Source organism: Carassius carassius, chromosome 4 (assembly GCF_963082965.1).
Source record: "Carassius carassius chromosome 4, fCarCar2.1, whole genome shotgun sequence".
NCBI classification, from domain to species: Eukaryota; Metazoa; Chordata; class Actinopteri; order Cypriniformes; family Cyprinidae; genus Carassius; species Carassius carassius.
The window spans coordinates 39,511,068-39,531,142 of NC_081758.1; the positions used below are offsets into that span (position 1 = coordinate 39,511,068).

At 36.4% G+C, this 20,075-nt stretch overlaps 2 protein-coding genes across 3 annotated transcripts; both read right to left on the reverse strand.

Annotated features, from left to right (window-relative positions):
- Positions 1-2,970: 2,970 nt before the first annotated feature.
- Positions 2,971-4,506, reverse strand: LOC132131550 (glutathione S-transferase theta-3-like). Its single transcript, XM_059543604.1, has 5 exons — positions 4,196-4,506; positions 3,897-3,984; positions 3,589-3,739; positions 3,316-3,489; positions 2,971-3,168 (listed from the first exon to the last, which is right to left on the reverse strand). The coding sequence occupies exons 1-5, from the start codon at positions 4,317-4,319 to the stop codon at positions 3,022-3,024; spliced, it is 684 nt and encodes a 227-aa protein (XP_059399587.1). The 5' UTR covers positions 4,320-4,506; the 3' UTR covers positions 2,971-3,021.
- Positions 4,507-5,793: 1,287 nt separating this feature from the next.
- LOC132140008 (solute carrier family 2, facilitated glucose transporter member 11-like) lies at positions 5,794-19,924 on the reverse strand. 2 transcript variants are annotated; one of them, XM_059548760.1, is made up of 12 exons: positions 19,805-19,924; positions 18,817-18,915; positions 17,578-17,738; positions 17,350-17,474; positions 17,081-17,210; positions 16,778-16,926; positions 13,407-13,594; positions 12,105-12,215; positions 11,442-11,543; positions 11,164-11,239; positions 6,644-6,771; positions 5,794-6,426 (listed from the first exon to the last, which is right to left on the reverse strand). In XM_059548760.1, exons 1-12 carry the CDS (start codon positions 19,856-19,858, stop codon positions 6,238-6,240), a joined length of 1,512 nt encoding a protein of 503 aa, XP_059404743.1. In that variant the 5' UTR covers positions 19,859-19,924; the 3' UTR covers positions 5,794-6,237. The 2 variants fall into 2 exon arrangements, with proteins under 2 accessions (XP_059404743.1, XP_059404742.1); XM_059548759.1 differs by lacking the exon at positions 19,805-19,924 and adding an exon at positions 19,368-19,558.
- Positions 19,925-20,075: the final 151 nt, after the last annotated feature.

Genomic DNA, 20,075 nt, shown 5'->3' on the forward strand with positions numbered 1-20,075 from the left:
CACAATAGAATATATATATATATATAACGTATCAAATGTTGAAAGTCAGACATTTTGAAATATCATGCCAAATATTGGCTCATTTTGGATTTCATGAGAGCTACACATTCCCAAAAAAGTTGGCACAGGTAGCAATAAGAGGCCGGAAAAGTTAAATGTACATATAAGGAACTGCTGGAGGACCAATTTGAAACTTATTAGGTCAATTGGCAACATGATTGGGTATGAAAAGAGCCTCTCAGAGTGGCAGTGTTTCTCAGAAGTCAAGATGGGCAGAGGATCACCAATTCCTCCAATGCTGCGGCGAAAAATAGTGGAGCAATATCAGACAGGGGCGCCCCCAAGGGGTGGCCACGGCCACCCCTGTATAAACTCTGGCCACCCCTGTGGCCACCCCTAGGATTATTTGCAGTGGGTACTATTAATTTAAATGCAGAATGTAAATTCACAATAGTTTAAGAAGTGAAAAAAAGTGCAGCAGCTGCTGCAGCCACAGTTGTGCGTCTCTGAGCAACATTAAAGTGTTTCGTTCCTGAATGAATCAACCGTTTAAATGATTCGGTTCAATCGCAATGACTCACTTATTAACAGTGACTCGCTGCCACCTACTGGCGGTTTTAATTTCACATTTTATGGAACCTTTTTATTTTTTAAATAATTTCACATCAGTTTTCAATGTTTTATCTTTAAAATATCAAAACATAATTTATTCATTTGTAACTGCAGGTTAAAGTATTCCATGTTCCACGGAGCTGCATTAAACAGTGTGTAAAAACATCTAAATGGCACTTCAGATGCAGCTTCTGTTTTATCTGCATTGCAAAGATCAATTTTGTTGATACTGATTGCATTTGCTTGGTAACAGCCCAAATGCAAGTATTTGACCTAAAATATGGTGCACACTTTTAGAAACAATGTTGTAAAGGTAAAAAAAAAAAAAAAAAAAAAATCAGGTGTCAGCACAATTAAAAATAAGATATCAGCACAATAACACTCAGCAAAATAGTGTAATTATCGTTATCGATAAAATCCTAGAACTCACAGATATAACTTTTTGTCTATATTGCAAACCCTTAATTTTTTTTTTATTTATTTTAATGTGCCACCCCAAAATTTACTGTGGCCTCATTTGGCCACCCCTGTTAACATTTTCTGGGGGCGCCACTGATATCAGAAAGGAGTTTCTCAGAAAAAAATTTGCAAAGAGTTTGAAGTTATCATCTATAGTGCATAATATCATCCAAAGATCCAGAGAATCTGGAACAATCTCTGTGCGTAAGGGTCAAGGTTGGAAAATCATACTGGATGCCTGTGATCTTCGGGCTTAGACACTGCATCACATACAGGAATGCTACTGTAATGTAACTCACAACATGGGCTCAGGAATACTTCCAGAAAACATTGTCGGTGAACACAATCCACCGTGCCATTCGCCGTTGCTGGCTAAAACTAAAAAAAGACAAAGTCAAAAAAGAAGCCATATCTAAACATAATCCAGAAGTGCAGGTGTTTTCTCTGGACCAAGGCTCATTTAAAATGGACTGTGACAAAGTGGAAAACTGTTCTGTGGTCAGACGAATCAAAATTTGAAGTTCTTTTTGGAAAACTGGGACACCATGTCATCCGGACTAAAGGGGACAAGGACAACCCAAGTTGTTATCAGATCTCAGTTCAGAAGCCTGCATCTCTGATGGTATGGGGTTGCATGAGTGCATGTGGCATGGGCAGCTTACACATCTGGAAAGGCACCAATAATGCTGAAAGGTATATCTAAGAACAACATATGCTCCCATCCAGACGTCGTCTCTTTCAGGGAAGACCTTGCATTTTCCAACGTGACAATGCCAGACCACAGACAGCATCAGTTACAACCTCATGGTTGTGTAGAAGAAGGATCTGGGTACTGAAATGGCCAGCCTGCAGTCCAGATCTTTCATCCATCGAAAACAAAACATTTGGCGCATCATAGAGAGGAAGATGCGACAAAGAAGACCTAAGACAGTTGAGCAACTAAAAGCCTGTATTAGACAAGAATGGGACAACATTCATATTCCTAAACTTGAGCAACTTGTCTCCTCAGTCCCCAAACGTTTGCAGACTGTTATAAAAAGAAGAGGGGATGCCTCACAGTGGTAAACATGGCCTTGTCCCAACTTTTTAGAGATGTGTTGATGCCAATAAATTTAAAATCAACTTACTTTTCCCTTAAAATGATACATTTTCTCAGTTTAAACATTTGATGTCATCTATGTTGTATTCTGAATAAAATATTGAAATTTAAAACTTCCACATCATTGCATTCTGTTTTTATACACAATTTGTACAGTGTCCCAACTTTTTTGGAATCTGGTTTGTACGTTATGAGGAGGTGGTATGCACCAATGGATGGTGAACTAAACAAGGCTCATTTTGATATCAAACATGGTACCATTGCTACATTGTTGAAGAAACACTAAATCAGTCAATCAATTTTATTGATATGTCAACAATTACAATTTTGCTGTCATTTGTTTCTTATTTTCTTATAAGGCAGATGTTACACTCTCTTTGTGGAAAAAAATGATTTCAAACATTTGCTTTCAAAAGTCACTGTCTAGAATTCAAGAAAGAATTACAAACATTTTTTTTTAGAAGGATGTTTGTTTTAGTGAATCTGATATGCAACATAAAGTTGCATAAGTGAATATTTTAATTGGACATTTTCACCACAGAAAGAAGAATCATTCAAGAGCAAACCTGGGTCTCGATGTTCACACATTTTCACTCTTCTAAATAGTATTATTTTACCAATTACTGACAACAATGAAATGTTTTTAAATTTTCTGCTCATTCACAAACTATTATATGGGCCCAAAAAAGTTGTGGATATAAGCCTCTTTTCAAACCATATGTTAATCAGACATGATATTGGAAACATGAACAGCATATGCATGTTAAACAGATGCATCATTAATTTGTGACATATATAATCTTATAGAATTAATTGCTGTGAATAAAGACTTTGAGTAAAGAGTTGATTTTTCACAGTTTAGCTGTGAACTTCTCCCTTAATTGATAGACAACAGAGTGAGCTTCATCAAAGGAGTCCGAGAGCACTGACTGGACTCGACTCCTCCATCTCAGCAGTTTGGGTCTGTCCTTCAGAATGTCCCTCCCACTACACAAGGGCTGAAAGAGACGATCAAATGGACTCATGTAGACTCATGTGCATGCAGAATTGTGCATTAAGTATTCAATTCTGTCTAAATGAAGGATGCATAACAGCCTCTAAATGCAATCAACCTCACAGTATGTTCAGTGGCTCTGAGTTCTTACCTGCATGAGCTCACAAACTGCTAACAGGTCAGCCAATGAGATGTCGTCCCCGCACAGGAAGGCCTGTCTCTTCAGAAACATGTTTTCTAGCATGTCCAGTGTGCCATCCAGGTCTGCCAGCGCCTTTTCAAACTTCACAGGATTTTTCGGCTGCCCCATCATTGGAAATATAACCTGTACAGGAAAATAAGTCAAAATAAATAAAAAGTATTAGAAGAAGAATAAAATCACTGCTTGAAATGTCGTGTGAACTAGCCACATTTTAAACACTACCTCTTGCAGGAAAACTGTGGCAGCATGCATACGTGTGTTCATATGATGCCAGGCTGTGTACTCATCCACTCGGGCTCTCTTCTCTGGTAGTCTGGGATACCAGTGATCAGGGACATTGTAGGTTGTTGCCAGATACTTCAATATGGCATCACTGTCACCAATAAGAGTTAATAACAGAAAAAACAATTCAAATATCACATATTAAAAATACTACTACTCCTACTAATAGCAATCATTTCAAATTTTAAAATGACAGATGTCCACATTTTATTTTAAACAAAGGTTTCCTCTTTTTACAAGTACAATACCTCTCAGTAAGGATGAATCCATTGTCGTCCAACACTGGCACTTTTTGCATGGGGTTGAGTTTGTTGAACTCGGGTGTTTTCTGCTGTCCTACAGTTCCATGCTCAAGGGCATGGTGAAGGTTAATTTAAGATTAAATTTAAATAATACAATGCATACAAAGTTCTGAAACAAATATAGAAGGGCAATGCAAATCTGTAGGACAACCTTTGTACAGTCTTGGATTCAAGCCATCTGGACTTTTACCAATGCATACTGCACTGCTTCCACTGAACTACACACTGACAAAAATGAAGCTCACCTTTTCGTAACGCAATGAGTTCCACCGTATGTGGTATTTTGTTGTGTTTAAGGAATATAAGTAGAGCCCTGCATGGCTGCGACAAGAGATCTAAGTACGCTTTCACAGCCTGTCTGCCAGCCATAGTCAACTGTAGGCGGGTTCCCCTTTAGACTGAAACAACACTCCTGCTTTGACCAGCGTCACTTCTCTATAGTCCAATCACAAGCTGCTTAAGAAAACGACACAAAGGTGCCTTCCTTCAAAGCGCGGATAGTGGCTCACAAACGCTAAATTAAAACGCCGGCACTGAAAAACAATAGCTATGCGCTTCTGTAATATTTATAAGATTAAATATTTAGGGGAGTTGGTAATTCTAATAATTCACGTAATTCTAAACGATTGATTGGTCGATCCGTTTCAGCGCTGAGTAAAACAACACATATCACGTGAAAGGTGAAAACGCGTTTGACGTGTTTTCAGCTGTGCTCTGAATAATAGTAGCATGTAATGCGTAACGATTTTCGTCTGATTAATGTCACGCTGGAAATCAAATAAAAAGTTTTTCAGAAGAAAAAAAGGGTAAACATTTAAAATATCTTAAGTTTGTTAAGTATAAAAGATGCTGTGAAAAGAACTGTGAAAACTACTACTAGGGGAGCTCGGGGCACAAAGTAACGCGGGGTTAGTTGTAACACACGTGGTTTGAATATTTATTCCACACATGCTAGCGTAACAAAATTGTAAGTATTTATTACTTACCATATCAAGGAATATAGAGGGGAAAAATACGCCAAAATTCAACAATCTTTTGACGATAGCTGAATATGTATTTTACCATAGTATTACTAATTCTGGCCTAAGTAAATTTTTTATCTCAGGTTTTTTATTTATTTAAAATGAGACAAATCTGCTATTATTTTAACCTCCAATCTGTTATTTATCAGTTCAGATCTCGTTTTTAATGCTTTGATAATTAGCAGAAGACACTAACCAGTTTTAAATACCTCTTCTGCAGATGGGGCACTTTGTAACACGTTACAAATGTGTTATTCTATAACATTAGCGATGTAACGAGAAACTGTCTAATGTTTAGTCAGTTTAATGTTTAGAAATTATTAGTCAAGACACGTAAAGCATTTTTTATTTCTCATTTATGTGGTTCCAAGCATTGATTGCAATGAGTTCATTGTCAGAATCTAAAATCAGATTATTTTTAATTCTTAAAAAAACACCATTATTTTATTAAAAAATATATATTATTTTATCTTATTAACAAAATATTTTTAGTTTGTCATGTATATATTTTTTTTCAAAACGTATAGACTGTAATTATGAAACAAAGCAACATATTTACACTAGACAAGTGTAAAATTACTGTGTATAAAAAAATTATATTCTGAACCCCGTGTGGATGTACACAAACTGAGAAAGTCAAAAAGTGTTACTTTGTGCCTTGGTCTCCCCTACTACTATAAGAAGAAAAAAAGATATATTGTCATAATTTTCTCAAAATGTTTGTTGACTTTAAAATTAAGTGAATTCAAGCTGTGGTTTTTAGTGCTTTTAATGTATCTGCAAACTTTAAGAATGTTAAGAATAAAAAATACCTGACTGTGAAAGATACAAACATTACCTTTATTGCAAAAAAAAAAATTAATTGTTGTTGACAAATAAATTTAAGCATGATTCATTCCGTGATTTCATGAGATGTTTCTTGCTTAAGACTATAATATTGATCCATTTTACAGAATTAGAAATAAAAAGTCATTACAGAAACCAGTATCATACAAGTACACTTATTCTAATTATACTTTGTAGTATGACTGCATTGAAGTTTAACGATATTCATTTGTATAAAACACATACAAGATGTAATTCTGTTGAAAGTACCTACTATGATATATGATCGTTTTGAAGACAAATAATGTATAGCGTATATTGTCTTTGTCATAAAGATATTTTCTTGTTTTACATTTCCAAGTATTCTGGCACATTCATACATAAGTACACAGATATTATAAAGCCCTTTAAAATACAGTGCTTTGTGTATTGTGTGTGTTTTACAATGGCGTGGACAGTAGAGGGCCCTCAGTACCATTGACAGCAATGAGCTTCTTTCTAGAGTGAAACTCACTCTGAATCTCCAGAAAGGTCTTGTTCTTGGTTTCAGGAACCACAAAAAAAATGTAAGTTGCCACCAAGCAACATATAACAAGGAAAACAAGGAAGCAGTACTGCTTTAGTCCATTCTGAAAGAGATTGGGGGAAAAAAAAAGTTTGTTAAAAACAAAACATTTAAATTCCACTATGTTTTTAATAACTAAAAGTTATTAACAAATATCATCATTTGATTGTTTTTACAGAATCTGCACGGTTAATAAGGTCCTGTATATAGGAGAAATGCAACTGCTATGTGAAACTAACCACCATATGTATGTGGGTAAAAGGAAAGGTGCTGATATATACCACAATAAATGGAAAGATCATGCCAATGAAGAAGAAAGCAATCCAGTTGATAGAGCCACCGATCATGTACGCAGCAGGTCGATCGGTTTGGATAAATAGCTCTGTTGTTAAAATGTTTGTCACACCACCTACAGCACAAAGCACATTGATATTACTGATCTATGTGTATATACCAGTATATATAGTGTATATACCAGTGTGTGGGCTACCATAATATAGCCTAACAATACAAGTGTGGAGACTGAAGAGAGAGACGTTTTTGTTAATTTGCTGAAAATGTACTAACCCTCAGGGTATCCAAAAAGTAGTTTCTTCATCAGAACATGTTAGGAGAAATTAAGCATTACATCACATGCTCACCAATGTATCTTCTGCAGTGAATGGGTGCCATCAGAATGAGAGTCCAAACAACTGATAAATACATCACAATAACCGACAAGGAATCCACATGACTCCAGTCATGGTACATGGTCTATAGAGGGGTTAACATGAGCTAGACTGCTCTTAGACCAGTGGGCTCTACATTCTTAAATATAAAGGTGCCTCAAAAGGTTCTTCACAGAATGCCATAGAAGAACCATTTTTGGTTCTACAAAGAACCATTCAGTCAAAGGCTCTTTAAAGAACCATCTCTTTCTTACCTTTTTTATAATCTGAAGAACCTTCTTTCACCACAAAAGGAACCTTTGTGAAACAGAAACGTTCTTCAGATGTTAAAGTTTTTTTTTTTTTATGGAATAAGACAAAAAGGTTCTTCTATGGCATCATGAAGCACCTTTATTTTTAAGAGATGATGTACCACCTTGCACTGTCTGTGACGTGTGCAGAGAAAAGAGGAGTTAACCCTGTTCAAGACCTCTTTCCATGTTTCGTCGTCAATGACGGCACTAATGTCTTGGGATCAAACAATGTGTAGGTTATCAGAGAAAATTATATTTACTAATTTAGAAATTGATCCTTTAGCACAAGGATCCACACCCAGTATGGTGTCCAAATCTGAAGAAAAAGACAGTTGGAAAGTGTTTGTAAATATCTGAATAGAATTGCTTTTGGTCATATCAAACTGAGAGGTCAAGTGATCAAAAGAGGCAAAAACACCATTGATCTAAAGGTCACCGAAAGAAACCAATAAAAGATCTCTCCATTGGGCAAAAGCACTGTCCAAGATGGAAAAGGATATTGGGGATAATAAAGGGTTATTACAGTATAAAGACCAAAATACTGCAAAACTGGGTACAGATTTTAAGACTACTTTTAATTAAATTATCTGAATATTTCATTGGGGCCATTGTATATGGGAGGCATTAAAGGGCAGCCAAAGAGGAGGACTTATAACACGAGACATTCTCAGTGTGCAGCCAGGAAGAGGGATAAGTTGCACGAACGGAACCAGTGCATGGTAGATTGTATATTCACTGCCCAGAAATATATTTGAACATTTGGAAGAGCCAGACAACCCTATTTTCTTTTCTGAAGAATGCCTCTTCAAATTCTTGCTTTTTTCCCACCACTACTACTACTACTAAATAAGTATAAAAATTTTACAGTATGTTCATCTTAATTTAGTTAACCAGGGATAGAGGGAGGAGGCATCAGTGATTAAAATCCTGTGTAAGATGATTAACTAACGGGACAAAGTGTCGTTGGTCCCTCTTCACTGTGGTGTAATAAGGCTGAAAAGTTTTTTTGTCACATTTATACCCAAATATCTAAAACTCTGTAAATGGGTATTCCAAGGCTGCTGTATTGATGGGCATCAATTTACTTTTATTAAAATTTAGCTAATAGCCTGAAATTAGGCCAAAATCTGCTAAGACAATAAAAACCAAAGGAACGGAGGTACCAGGGTCAGACATGTATAACAAGAGATCATCTGAATTTACTGATAGCTTATGCTCTAACCCTCTCCTCTGCATGCCAGCCATTGTACTGGATCTTAAAGCAGTTGCCAAAGGCACAATAGCTATTGCAAATAGCAGAGGAGAGAATGGGCTGCCCTGTCTAGTCCCGTGACCAAGGGCGAAATACTTAATAGTTATAATTTGTTTGCACACAGGCCATGGGAGATGTGTATAAAAGCCTAATCCAAGCTTTAAATTGATCAGGAAAACCAAATTTATTCAGTATGTAAAACAAATAGCTCCACTCAGCACCATTGGAGATAACTAATTCTGGAGATATATTCGAAGAAGAAAAGTAAACAATATTCAAAAGCCAGCTAAGATTATGAAAAGAGTGTCTATTTTTAATAAACCCTGTTTTGTCTGGTGAAATTATGGTTGGAAGAACAGTCTAATAATTTAATATCAGAACAAAGTAAAGATATGGGGCCATAGCTACTGCACTGAGAAGGATCTTCATCTTTCTTCAGCATAAGGGAAATAATAGCCTGCCGTAAAGAGTGAGGGAAGATACCTGAACTGTAGGACTCATTAAACGTTAAGCAAAAGAGTTGATCATTTATCAGAAAAAGCCTTAAAAAATTCTGCAGGGAAGCCATCAGGCCCTTGGCATTTGCCATTTTGCATTAGACTAAGAGAGGTCTTAATTTTGTCCAATGTACAATAAGTGGAGCCGCCAAATTAGAGAAGATATCAGAATCAATACGAGGCACATTTAGGAAACTGAAAATGTTATCGAATTGCGTCTCTTCAACTGTATATAAAGGAGGTATATAAAGAAGCATAAAAGTCTTGGTAGTGGAATAACTGAAGACCAGGTGGAGGTGGAGATTTGAGTAATAAAGTGTGAAGCAGCAGACTGACGCAACTGATGAGCAAGCAATTTACTCAATTTATCACAGAATTTATAATAATTGCAACAAGTTTTATGTAGAGCATCAATTGCCTCATTTGTAGCAAGTGGACCAAACAACTCTGCATTTGTTGTGAGAAACTTAGCAAAGAGGTCTGAATTTGTCAAGTTAACACAATAAGATCGGAGGTCTGCCAAAGAAAGAGAGCTTAGACCTCTTTCATTCATCACTTTTCTCTTACAGGCTGCATATGAAATAGTTTCTTCCCTTAAATAAGCTTTATGTGCCTCCCAAATTGTCTTAGCTGTAATGTCCAGGAGGGAAATTGTGGAAATAAAGAGAGAAATAATATCAGGCTCATCAAAAAGAACAGTCAGGTTTATAATCTGCAAGGCCAACAGCCCAGATTATCCTTCATATAAAAAAGAAGAAGGCCAAAAATATTCAAGGCTGCTGATAGTAGAATCAAGTCCACTGAGTTTACTGTTAGCCCGAGCTCTGGATGAAGTTGTTGGTTTAAGTTCTGAAACAGAAGCCAACCATTTCTTCCCACTGTTTGGAAGTGTGATTCGCAGTCTAGCAGGGTAGAGAAGCTCAGGCTTGAGTCCGCATTTGTAGAGTGATGGCATCACATCCTTTTACTCACCATGACGTTTTAAAACCTCAGGGCAGAATCCTCTAAGGTATGAATCTTGTGGCCATCATACAGCTTTTGTGAGATTCACAGATTGCCAAGTCCTTAACTTGAAAGCGATGAAATCACAGAATGATGGGTCGTGGTCTCTGCCCTGTGTGGGTTTTGGTGCAAGGCTATGATGAGTTCCGTCCAGCCCGGGCAGCGAGGTTAACACCTAGGAACCAGGCACACTGACCAGAAGTTGAGAGAAAAAAGCCACCGGACACAGCTCCTTGACTGACCAAATACTATAGAATACTCAAGATGTATCACTCGTATAGTTTTGAATGAGGAAAAATGCAGCGCTCAATATGGCTGCTCTTTCAAAGGAAGCCCTGCCTTCTGAATAAAAGAGCCAATCAAAAATCGCTATTGCGTCACTGAAGTCCCGAGTGCTATAGAAACAGTCAGTGTTCTGGAGACGTGCACTTAAGAGTGAAAAGAGCTTACAAATAAGCTTTTTAACACTATTTGAGCAAAAGAAACAGCATTTATCAGATATCATTGGTGATTTTAAACATGAAATTTCATCATAAGCTTAGCGAAGGGTAAGCTCAGTGCTCTGTGGCTGCGGCTCTCAAGATCTGAGACTTTAGCCTTAAGCCACTAATTATCCTTCTAAACCCTTGAACATGTAGCTTTGACTTGTTCAAGCTCCTGACTGATGTCTGTAGTGCTGGACTCGAGATTACCGATGCAAAGATCATGATCAGCCATGGATTAATTGTTATCTTGTTTAGCTGTCAAACTTTCCAAAGATGCTTTGAAATTTGTCTGAAGTTTATAAGACAAAACTGAGAAGTTTTTGGGAGCGAACTGTGCACACGTCTACTCCTCAGACTCCATAACCGGAGCCTCTGGACTTTCATTCTGACGGCACCCATTCACTGCAGAGGATCCATTGGTGAGCAAGTGATGTAATACTACATTTCTCCAAATCTGTTCCAATGAAGAAACAAACCCATTTTGGCTGGCCTGAGGTTGAGAACATTTTCATCCAATTTTAATTTTGGGGTGATCTATTCATGTTAAAACATTCATATAGGTGTAATTTTACTTCTTTGCTTTCTTTTTTACTCATTCATTCACCTGGTCCAAGGCCAAAACTTAGAATGAAGGCAAAAACACAGATCATACTAAGGTAGGGAACCCAAGGGCTGGACTCCTGTGAGGAAAAAAACACCAAACAAACATCACTAAATCTGCATACATTCAAATATAAAAAATTGAGATCACAAACTTTATGCCATTTTTCAGCATAACCCCGTAAGTATGATTCTAATAGTTTATGCTGGCAACATAATGAAATATTGCTACAATGCACAAAATAAATATGAGGAAAAACAGCAGGTATTAGGTCACTAGACCTGAAAAGTGAGGGCGATGGTGAAACAGACACAGCACACACTCATGAGAGAGTATCCACCAATAATCAGAGCTCTTCTTCCCAAAGATTCAATCAGAAGACCCTGAAACACACAACATCAGTTTGAATAAACTGGGAACTGACTCAGGCTGAGTAATGACATTACAGTCTTCGGTAGAGCTGCTTACATGTGCATTGAACTTGCTTCATAAATGATGAACTTTACACAAGTATTGCACTAAATCTGAACCAAAACTGAACCGACGGAAGCTGAATAATGACACTATTGGATTTTTAGAACTTTGAAGAATTTGAATTTGTCTCATATTTGAAGTTTGCTTCATTGATTGTTATTTTCCTGTTTATTACTGTGAAGCTGCTTTGAAGCAATGTGTATTGTATAAAACAACAGAAATAAAGGTGACCTGACATAACAAATAAACACCTTTCAAAATCTGGCTCAACATTTAAGTTTCTAAAATTTCCATGCACTATGCAATTTAGCCAAGTGGTACATGTTTCTGGATCAATAGTCATTGGCCAAACAATTTATTTGCCCATAATTTACAGTATCAGCCTCCCAATTAAAGTTATATGTCATAGTATTGCTTTATTTATGTGTCATAAACAAATTTGCACAGGTAATGGTAAATTCCAGACTTACACACGTCAGTGCAGTGATGCATTCACAAGCTCCAGTTCCCACTGTAGCATACGGAATCTTGTCAGCTGGAATCCCAGCCTGGGTGAACACATAGTCTGCATAGAAATAAATCTAATGGGAGAGACAAACATATCAGCAATAGCATACACTAGATATAAAATTGTGACAGTTGCACAGTAGTAATAAAGAGATTCTTTTGTATAATAATAATAATAATAAAGAGATTTTTCCGCCACTGAGTTGAACAGTTCTCTCATTGCATGTTCCATTATTTTTATTTTTATTTATTGTTAATGCTAAACATTTAATTTCAATTAAAATAAACGGCAAGTTCTCTTGCAAAATCTGTTGTTTTGTCTTTTATTGTTTTGTTTTTTGTTGTTTAATATCATATTTTCGTGAACAATTACTATTTTCTGACCACACCATTAGACGATTAGTTACAGTTTCTTTTTTGAACATATGTAGCCTTTGAAAAGCACTTTAAGTTGATATGTTGATATAAACTAAAGTTTAAATCTAATTTAGATTTAAATCTAATAACAAATTATAACAAACCTTTTACAGAAATGTGAATTTCTGTTATCTAATGGTTTGATGTTTTATCTAATCCAATGAAATGTATATATTTAATTAAAAGTATTCAAAATGTCTAAATAATGTTTGTGTCTGCTGCACATGCTTCACCATTGGCTTTGCAGTTTTACTACTGGATCTCACATGACACTTAATAAAAGCTTTTAAGTATGTGTGCAAAATCACTTTCATGTCCATTATAGAGACTCATTAGCGTGATTTCACAACATTCCTATCAACCAATCAGAATTGAGAGATAACTTTTCAGGAAATATCTGTTTTAGGCTTACAATCAGGGTAAGGTGCTATAACACCCTTGTTAATCAGCTCCCACTGATTTTAGGAATAAATTATGGCTAGGGTAAGGTTTAGGGGTAGGGATTGGGTTAAGTCTATATTTTTGAACAATAATGTTGATCCAGGATCATCAAAAGATGTTGATCCAGGAACATGTCTTACTTGGCAAAATCACGGCGACCCCCATTATAGGAGCTCAAGTAAAAGTCACAGCATCAATGTAAAAATCTGATTGAGTGCTCTTTTCCTTGCTTTAATAATCGTTTGCTCTGAGAAAAGATCAGGGTTTAATCCACAGCAGGCCGATCACATGCCATCTTGGCAGGAAGGGTTGTTGTTTTTTTTAATAGTGCACACATCAGTAGTCAAGACTAATCTAAGCCCCTAATGTGAACTTGTTGTTTCTGGGTGTCTGCGTGAGATACACACCGCATTGATGCCATTGAGTTGCTGGGACGTGTGGATTACGAAGAGGGTCAGGAGCTGCCAGCGAAGACTAGTGTCCGTAAAAAGCTCCCAGGGCTTTTTAGGTTTAATGCCGATAGCGCTGTCCCTCTCTCTCTCCATATCCTCCTTCTCTCCATGGTACTTATCCGGGCCATGGAACCACATTAGAGCTGAAAGAAAGTGGCAAAGGGCATAACATTCCTTAACTCACGAGATTCTCTTCTCCTCGCTTCTGTAGTTGGTTACAGCTCAGCGGGTCGGATTTATCTCCATGTAAAAAATGCTCACATCATGACATCCGTTGAAGTGTGATCACTTCAATGAGATTTTACGCTTCAGTCTTTAAACACTCTGATTTTGTGGTTATACGCAGCTGAGATGACAACACCATCTTTCTTTCAATGGAATCATGAGTTTAAATGTGACTTGTGACCTTATACTTGCCTGAAAAACAGATAAAAGCATGCAGAAAACAAGGAACTTTTTTGCCTAGTCATTTTCATAGTGGTCGGTTAACCTGGGTTGTTGAGTAACTATTTCTATTGTCATCAGTTTATTTATTGAAATATACCGTTCAATCTTACCTGACACTGTTTCTGAATTATCACATTTTGTTTTGTTGAAAAGTTCTACTTTTTTTATTGTAGAAAAATGTGCAGAAATTTTACATGGACAGTTTATATCTCAATCTGCTATTTTCTGTAGACTATTAAATTAATCATATAACTTTAACAATAAAATTAAAATAGCCTTAATGCATAGATTTTTATGTTTCCAACTCCATTTATAATTTGTGTGCTCATTAAGTAAGATTTAGTTACAGTTTCTTTTTTGAACATATGTTGCCTTTGAAAAGCTCTTTAAGTTGATATGTTGATATAAACTAAAGTTTAAATCTAATTTAGATTTAAATCTAATAACACATTATAACAAACCTTTTAAAATACCAGCATAAAATAAATTAATACTTTTTATTCAGCAATGATGCATTAAATGGATCAAAAGTGAAAGTGATGTGACATACAGCCAAGTATGGTGACCCATACTAGGAATTCGTGCTCTGCTTTTAACCCATCCAAAGTGCACACACACAGCAGTGAACACACACACACACACACACACACTGTGAACACACACCCGGAGCAGTGGGCAGCCATTTATGCTGCGGCCCCCGGGGAGCAGTTGGGGATTCAGTGCCTTGCTCAAGGGCACCTAAGTCATGGTATTGAAGGTGGAGAGAGAACTGTACATGCACTCCCCCCACCCACAATTCCCTTCGATTGCGAGTCTGACTCTCTAACCATTAGGCCACAACTTCCCCCACAAAAATGACAGTAAAGACATGTATACTGTTACGAAAGATTTCCATCTCAAATATGTGCTGTTCTTTTGAACTTTCATGTTTCACAAAATATTAAATAGGCATTTTTAACATTATAAAGATTATAGTAATGTTTCTTGAGCAGCAAATCAGCATATTAGAATGATTTCTGAAGGATCATGTGACACTGAAGACTAGAATAATGATGCTGAAAATACAGCTGCTCATCACAGGAATAAATCATATTTGAAAATATATATATTCATTTCAAATAGAAAACTGCTATTTTAAATTGTGATAACATTTCAAAATTTTGCTGATTTCACTGTAATTTTGATCAAATAAATAGAGCCTTGGTGAGCATAATAGACTAAAAAAATTCAGAAATATTCTTAAATCATGATGTTAGAATGGTAGTGTATTTTAACTGAGCTCAGGAAGCCATCACACACACACACAAAAACTTTAATTTAAAGGACAGCAGAGAGACAAACTAAGACATATACCTAATTCAGGACTCGAGCGAGGGAGAACTTTTATGTATTTTTTTTTATCACTTTCATCAAAGTCAGAAGTATACATACACTAAATTGAATGTCTTTAAACAAAAAGAAAACTCCAGATGATTCCATTCTGAGCTTAAGAACCTTCTGATAGGTTAATTGATTCCATTTGAGTTCATTGGTGGCACACCTGTGGATGCATATAAAGGCACACCTGAAACACAGAGCCTCTTTCTTTGACATCATGGGAAAATCAAGAGAAATCAACCAAGACATCAGGAAAAGAAAGTGTGGCTCATCCTTGGGTGCAATTTCCAGATGCCTGAAGGTCCCACGTTCATCTGTTCAGACAATAATACGCAAGTATAAAAAACATGGGAATGTATGAATGTAACCATCATACCGCTCAGGAAGGAGACGGATTCTGAGTCCCAGAAAGGAACGTTTTTTTGGGGCGAACTGTGTGAATCAACCGCAGGACAACAGCAAAAGATGCCAGGTGAAACTGGTAAGACCGTGTCATTATCCACGGTAAAACGAGTCCTGTACCACCATGAGCTAAAAGGTTACTCTGGGAGGAGACGACCATTACTTCAAACATAAAAAAGCCAGACTACAGTTTGCAATTGCACATGGGGACCAAAATCTTAATTTCTGGAGACATGTCCTGTGGTCTGACGAAACACAAATTGAACTGTTCGCCCATAATGATAAACTGTATATTTGGAGGAAAGAGCGCGAAGCTTTGAAGCCTCAGAACACCATCCCAACTACGAAGTACGGGGGTGTTAGTATAATGTTGTTGGGCTACTTTGCTGCAGAAGGGACTGGTGCACTTCACAAAATAGATGAGATAGTGAGAAAAGAATTTTGTGGATATATTGAAGCAACATCTGAAGACATCAGCCAGGAAGTTAAAGCTTTGGCGCAAATGGGTCTTCCAGATGGACAATGACCCAAAGCATACCTCCAAATTAGTTACAAAGTGGCTTAAGGACAACAAAGTCAAGGCATTGAAGTGGCCATCACAAAGCCCTGATCTCAATCCCATAGAAAATTTGTGGGAGTGCGAGCAAGAAGGCCTACAAACCTGACCCAGTTACACCAGTTCTGTCAAGAGGAGTGGGCCAAAATTCCAGCAAACTATTGTAGAAAGCTTGTGGAAGGATACGCAAAGCGTTTGGCCCAAGTGAAACGGTTTCGGGGCAATTCTACCAAATACTAATTAAGTGTATGTATACTGCACTTCTGACTTTGATGAAAGTGATAAAAAAAAATACATAAAAATTCTTCCTCGCTCGATTCTGACATTTGAACAAATGCAAAAAATATGTTAATATATATTGATCTAAAACCGTAAAAGTTTACTCTGATTTAATGCATGACAGTAAAGAAATAAAAGTTTTTGTGTTTTGTTCTGAAGTGTATGTAAATATCTGGTTTCAACTGTATATCCGACCACATCCTATAACCCCTTTAATTAAAGATTATTTTGCAATTATAAATGTAGTTATTAAACCATGCTGTACCCTTTTTGCAAGCAACATCATCTCCGCGGTCGATGAGCAGGTAGCGAGGGCTCTCGGGGAACCAGGGTAGAGTCAGCAGCTGCATTATGGCTGGAATACATATGGTGGACAAAAGGATGGGCCAGTACTCCTCCTTACCTAACAACTCACTAACATACAGACAAAAACACACAAAATATGAGTCAACATCTTTACTTAATATCCTTAGGTGTCTACATCTAGGAATCTACAGTGCATGCCATTTCACCATGTTGAGATCAAACAAGTTTTGACTCTCCTCGTATTCTTTGTTTTTTTTCTTACTTGAGACCAATCACTTGTCCTGTTAGGATCCCTCCGGTGATGAAAATGGAAGTTCCCATTGCCATGGCACCACGCAGTGCTCTAGGTGCGATCTCACCAATATACAAAGGCTGCACACATATTCCGATACCTGTCATTCAAATAAGATGTCAGTTAGGAGATTTCTTCCAAAAAATCATACTGAGCCCAAACGTTTGTACAGTGGTGTATAATGTTCATGGAATCATAATATAAAACTGCTTGACCATGTGCTTGAAAACTTGAGATACCTGCATTTACTCCCGTCAAGAAGCGTCCAATGATTAAAAGCTCAAAAGTGTTGGAGGGATAACTCAAGCCCATGAATAAAGCAGCCAACAGAGCAAAGACGTTGTTGAACAATAGTGTCCCTTTCCTGATTAAAAAAAAAAAAATGTGATTGATTTGATCCCCCAGTCTTGCACGTTTGGTCACATCCTTTATATATTTTCTGTACAGAGTTTTTGACTTCAATTCACCTTCCAAATCTGATGGCTAGAGTTCCGCCCACCGACGCTCCCACGAGTCCACCGAGAGTGAATATGGACACTATGGTGGACCAGAGGAGCGTGAGCACCTGTGTGGAGATTTCAGTGTTGTAGCGCTCCGTCCATGTCTGATTAATGAAGTTCTGTACAGCCTGAGAGCAAACACACAAGTGATTTAAAAAAATGCTGTCTTGCATGATAGGAAAGGTCAGCCTTAACTTGGATAATAGTAGCATGAACAAAAATAGAACAAAGACACATTTTTTCAAAATATCTTTCATGTTCCTTAGAAGAAAGCAATTATTAGTAGGTCTGTTACTAATTTAAGGTAAAGTATGAGCATTGTGAAACATGGTTAACAATGACCCTGGGTTAACGATTAAGGCAAAACCAATGTGTTTTCATGCACTGGTCAGTTTTGAGATTTTTTGCCTATTTTGCTTCCATAATTGCAACCAGTGGAAAGAAAACATCCAAAATACACATATACCCCTAGTTTTACAGACAAGGCTTTAGTCCCAGACTAAAATGCATGTGTTAACTGAAAGAAACTTGCACTGACATATCTTAAAATATGATGCACACCAGAATTTATTTTATTTTTTATAAGGCACGTTTATAAAAGAGATCTTGAGATCCTTGGCCTAGTTCTGGCTTAACCTACGTCCTCTTTGTGAAACCAGGCCTTAGTGTTTATTTTATTACAATTCATTGAGAATTACAATAGATTTCAAATAAAGTACATGTCTACAAAAATAGTTTTTTTTATGCAGTCAGAAGTTTTCGCTTAAGTAGCACTTTCATACATCAAACTTTAGGTTTATTGGGTTTGTCTAAATAATATTCTCCTGAATTATATTAAATTTATTGTTAAAAACATGGTTCTGGCTTTTAACAGTATATTCTGATTCATGGAGTGATAAGAAGAGATCCAGTCTGTAAAAACTCTAATATGTCGGGAAAATGAAACATGAATATTGAATCTGGCATTACCCAATGTTCAGATTTGGGTTCTGGAAATTTATCCACATTACTCTATATTTAATTATACAGTGCCTCATTTTAATATTTAACATTTCAGAAAAAGTTGCAATTAATGAACTGAACAAAATACACACATGCATGCTGCACTGAATGTGATTAATGCATATTGCAAAAAATCTGCTCTAGATGTAAACACAAACAGGCTCAAGTAAAGTGATAATAATAATCAATGCAGACTTTTCTTACCTTGGTAGGTGCATTTATGATAGATATATTGTATCCATACTGAAACGTCCCACCAATGCCAGCCGCACAGACAGCCAGAAGAAGAGACTTACTGGGAACCTGTAGAAATCATGTTCAAAAGCTATTTTGATTTAAACTCATCATTAATAACTAATATTTTTAGTGGTTAAGAGTAAAGAGAGAGAAACGTCAGGACTGCAACAGCAGAAGTACTTGAACAATGAAGAGTTGTGAAATTATGCAATATACAAAAATATATGTGCAAATATAATATACAATAAATCTGCTAAAAAAATGTTATATAAAAGATGCAGGAAATATTACAGTCAACTTCATGCTCATAACTGTTCATTAAAGCTGATGAATGGTACATTATATTAATACTTATTTTTTAAAATAATAATAATAAAAATGTTAAATATATTTAAAAAATAATAAAAGTAATTAAATAATTTCTGTATTTTAACCAAAAGATTATAATAGAAACAACAATAATATTATATAGTATTTAAAAATATATATTTCATAAAAATGATTTATTTTAAACATACCTTTATTTGTTGAGCCGGTTCTTTGAAGTCTTTAAGTAAAGGTTGATATTCTCTAAGCTCTCCATTGTCTTTGTCCATTTTTGAAAAATATTTAAACATTTTTACTTATTATTCCAAACGCCTCTTAATCATGGATTCAGTCTATCTAAGAAATGCAAACTCATCCTAAGACAGAACTGCTCTTAGAGCTCTAGATAAGGTGCATAACAGATATACTAGCAGGAATACAATCGTGCTGTTGTTGATTGCATGACCAGTGAAAACTGCATGCGTTCAGAGTTAATTCAGGATGAAATTCCATTTAGAGCCATGGAGAAGCTCTGTAGGGTATTTTTGTCTTTTAACACATGCATGTCAATTGCTTTCCCATGTTCTGTCCTGTGGATAATGCACCGTATGTGGTGGACTGTAAATTCAAAAGTCAAACGAAAGCTTACCTTTCTTCTTAAAGCTGCAGACTCTTCTGGGCCATTCATTTTAAGTGCATTCATTTATAGTAACATTTAAAGTTAAGAGTGATAAAGAACTGAGCTATTCCATCATGCTTTCTAGGTCTCACTGCAAAGATTAACTTTGAAGGGCGGTTGGTCTGTGTGCAGTCATTAGTGTAATCATAAGCTCCAGTTGACCACAACTTTACAATTACCTTATAGGCACACATTCAGAGTTATTAATGTAGGATGTTGTGATTATAGTTGGATAGTCATC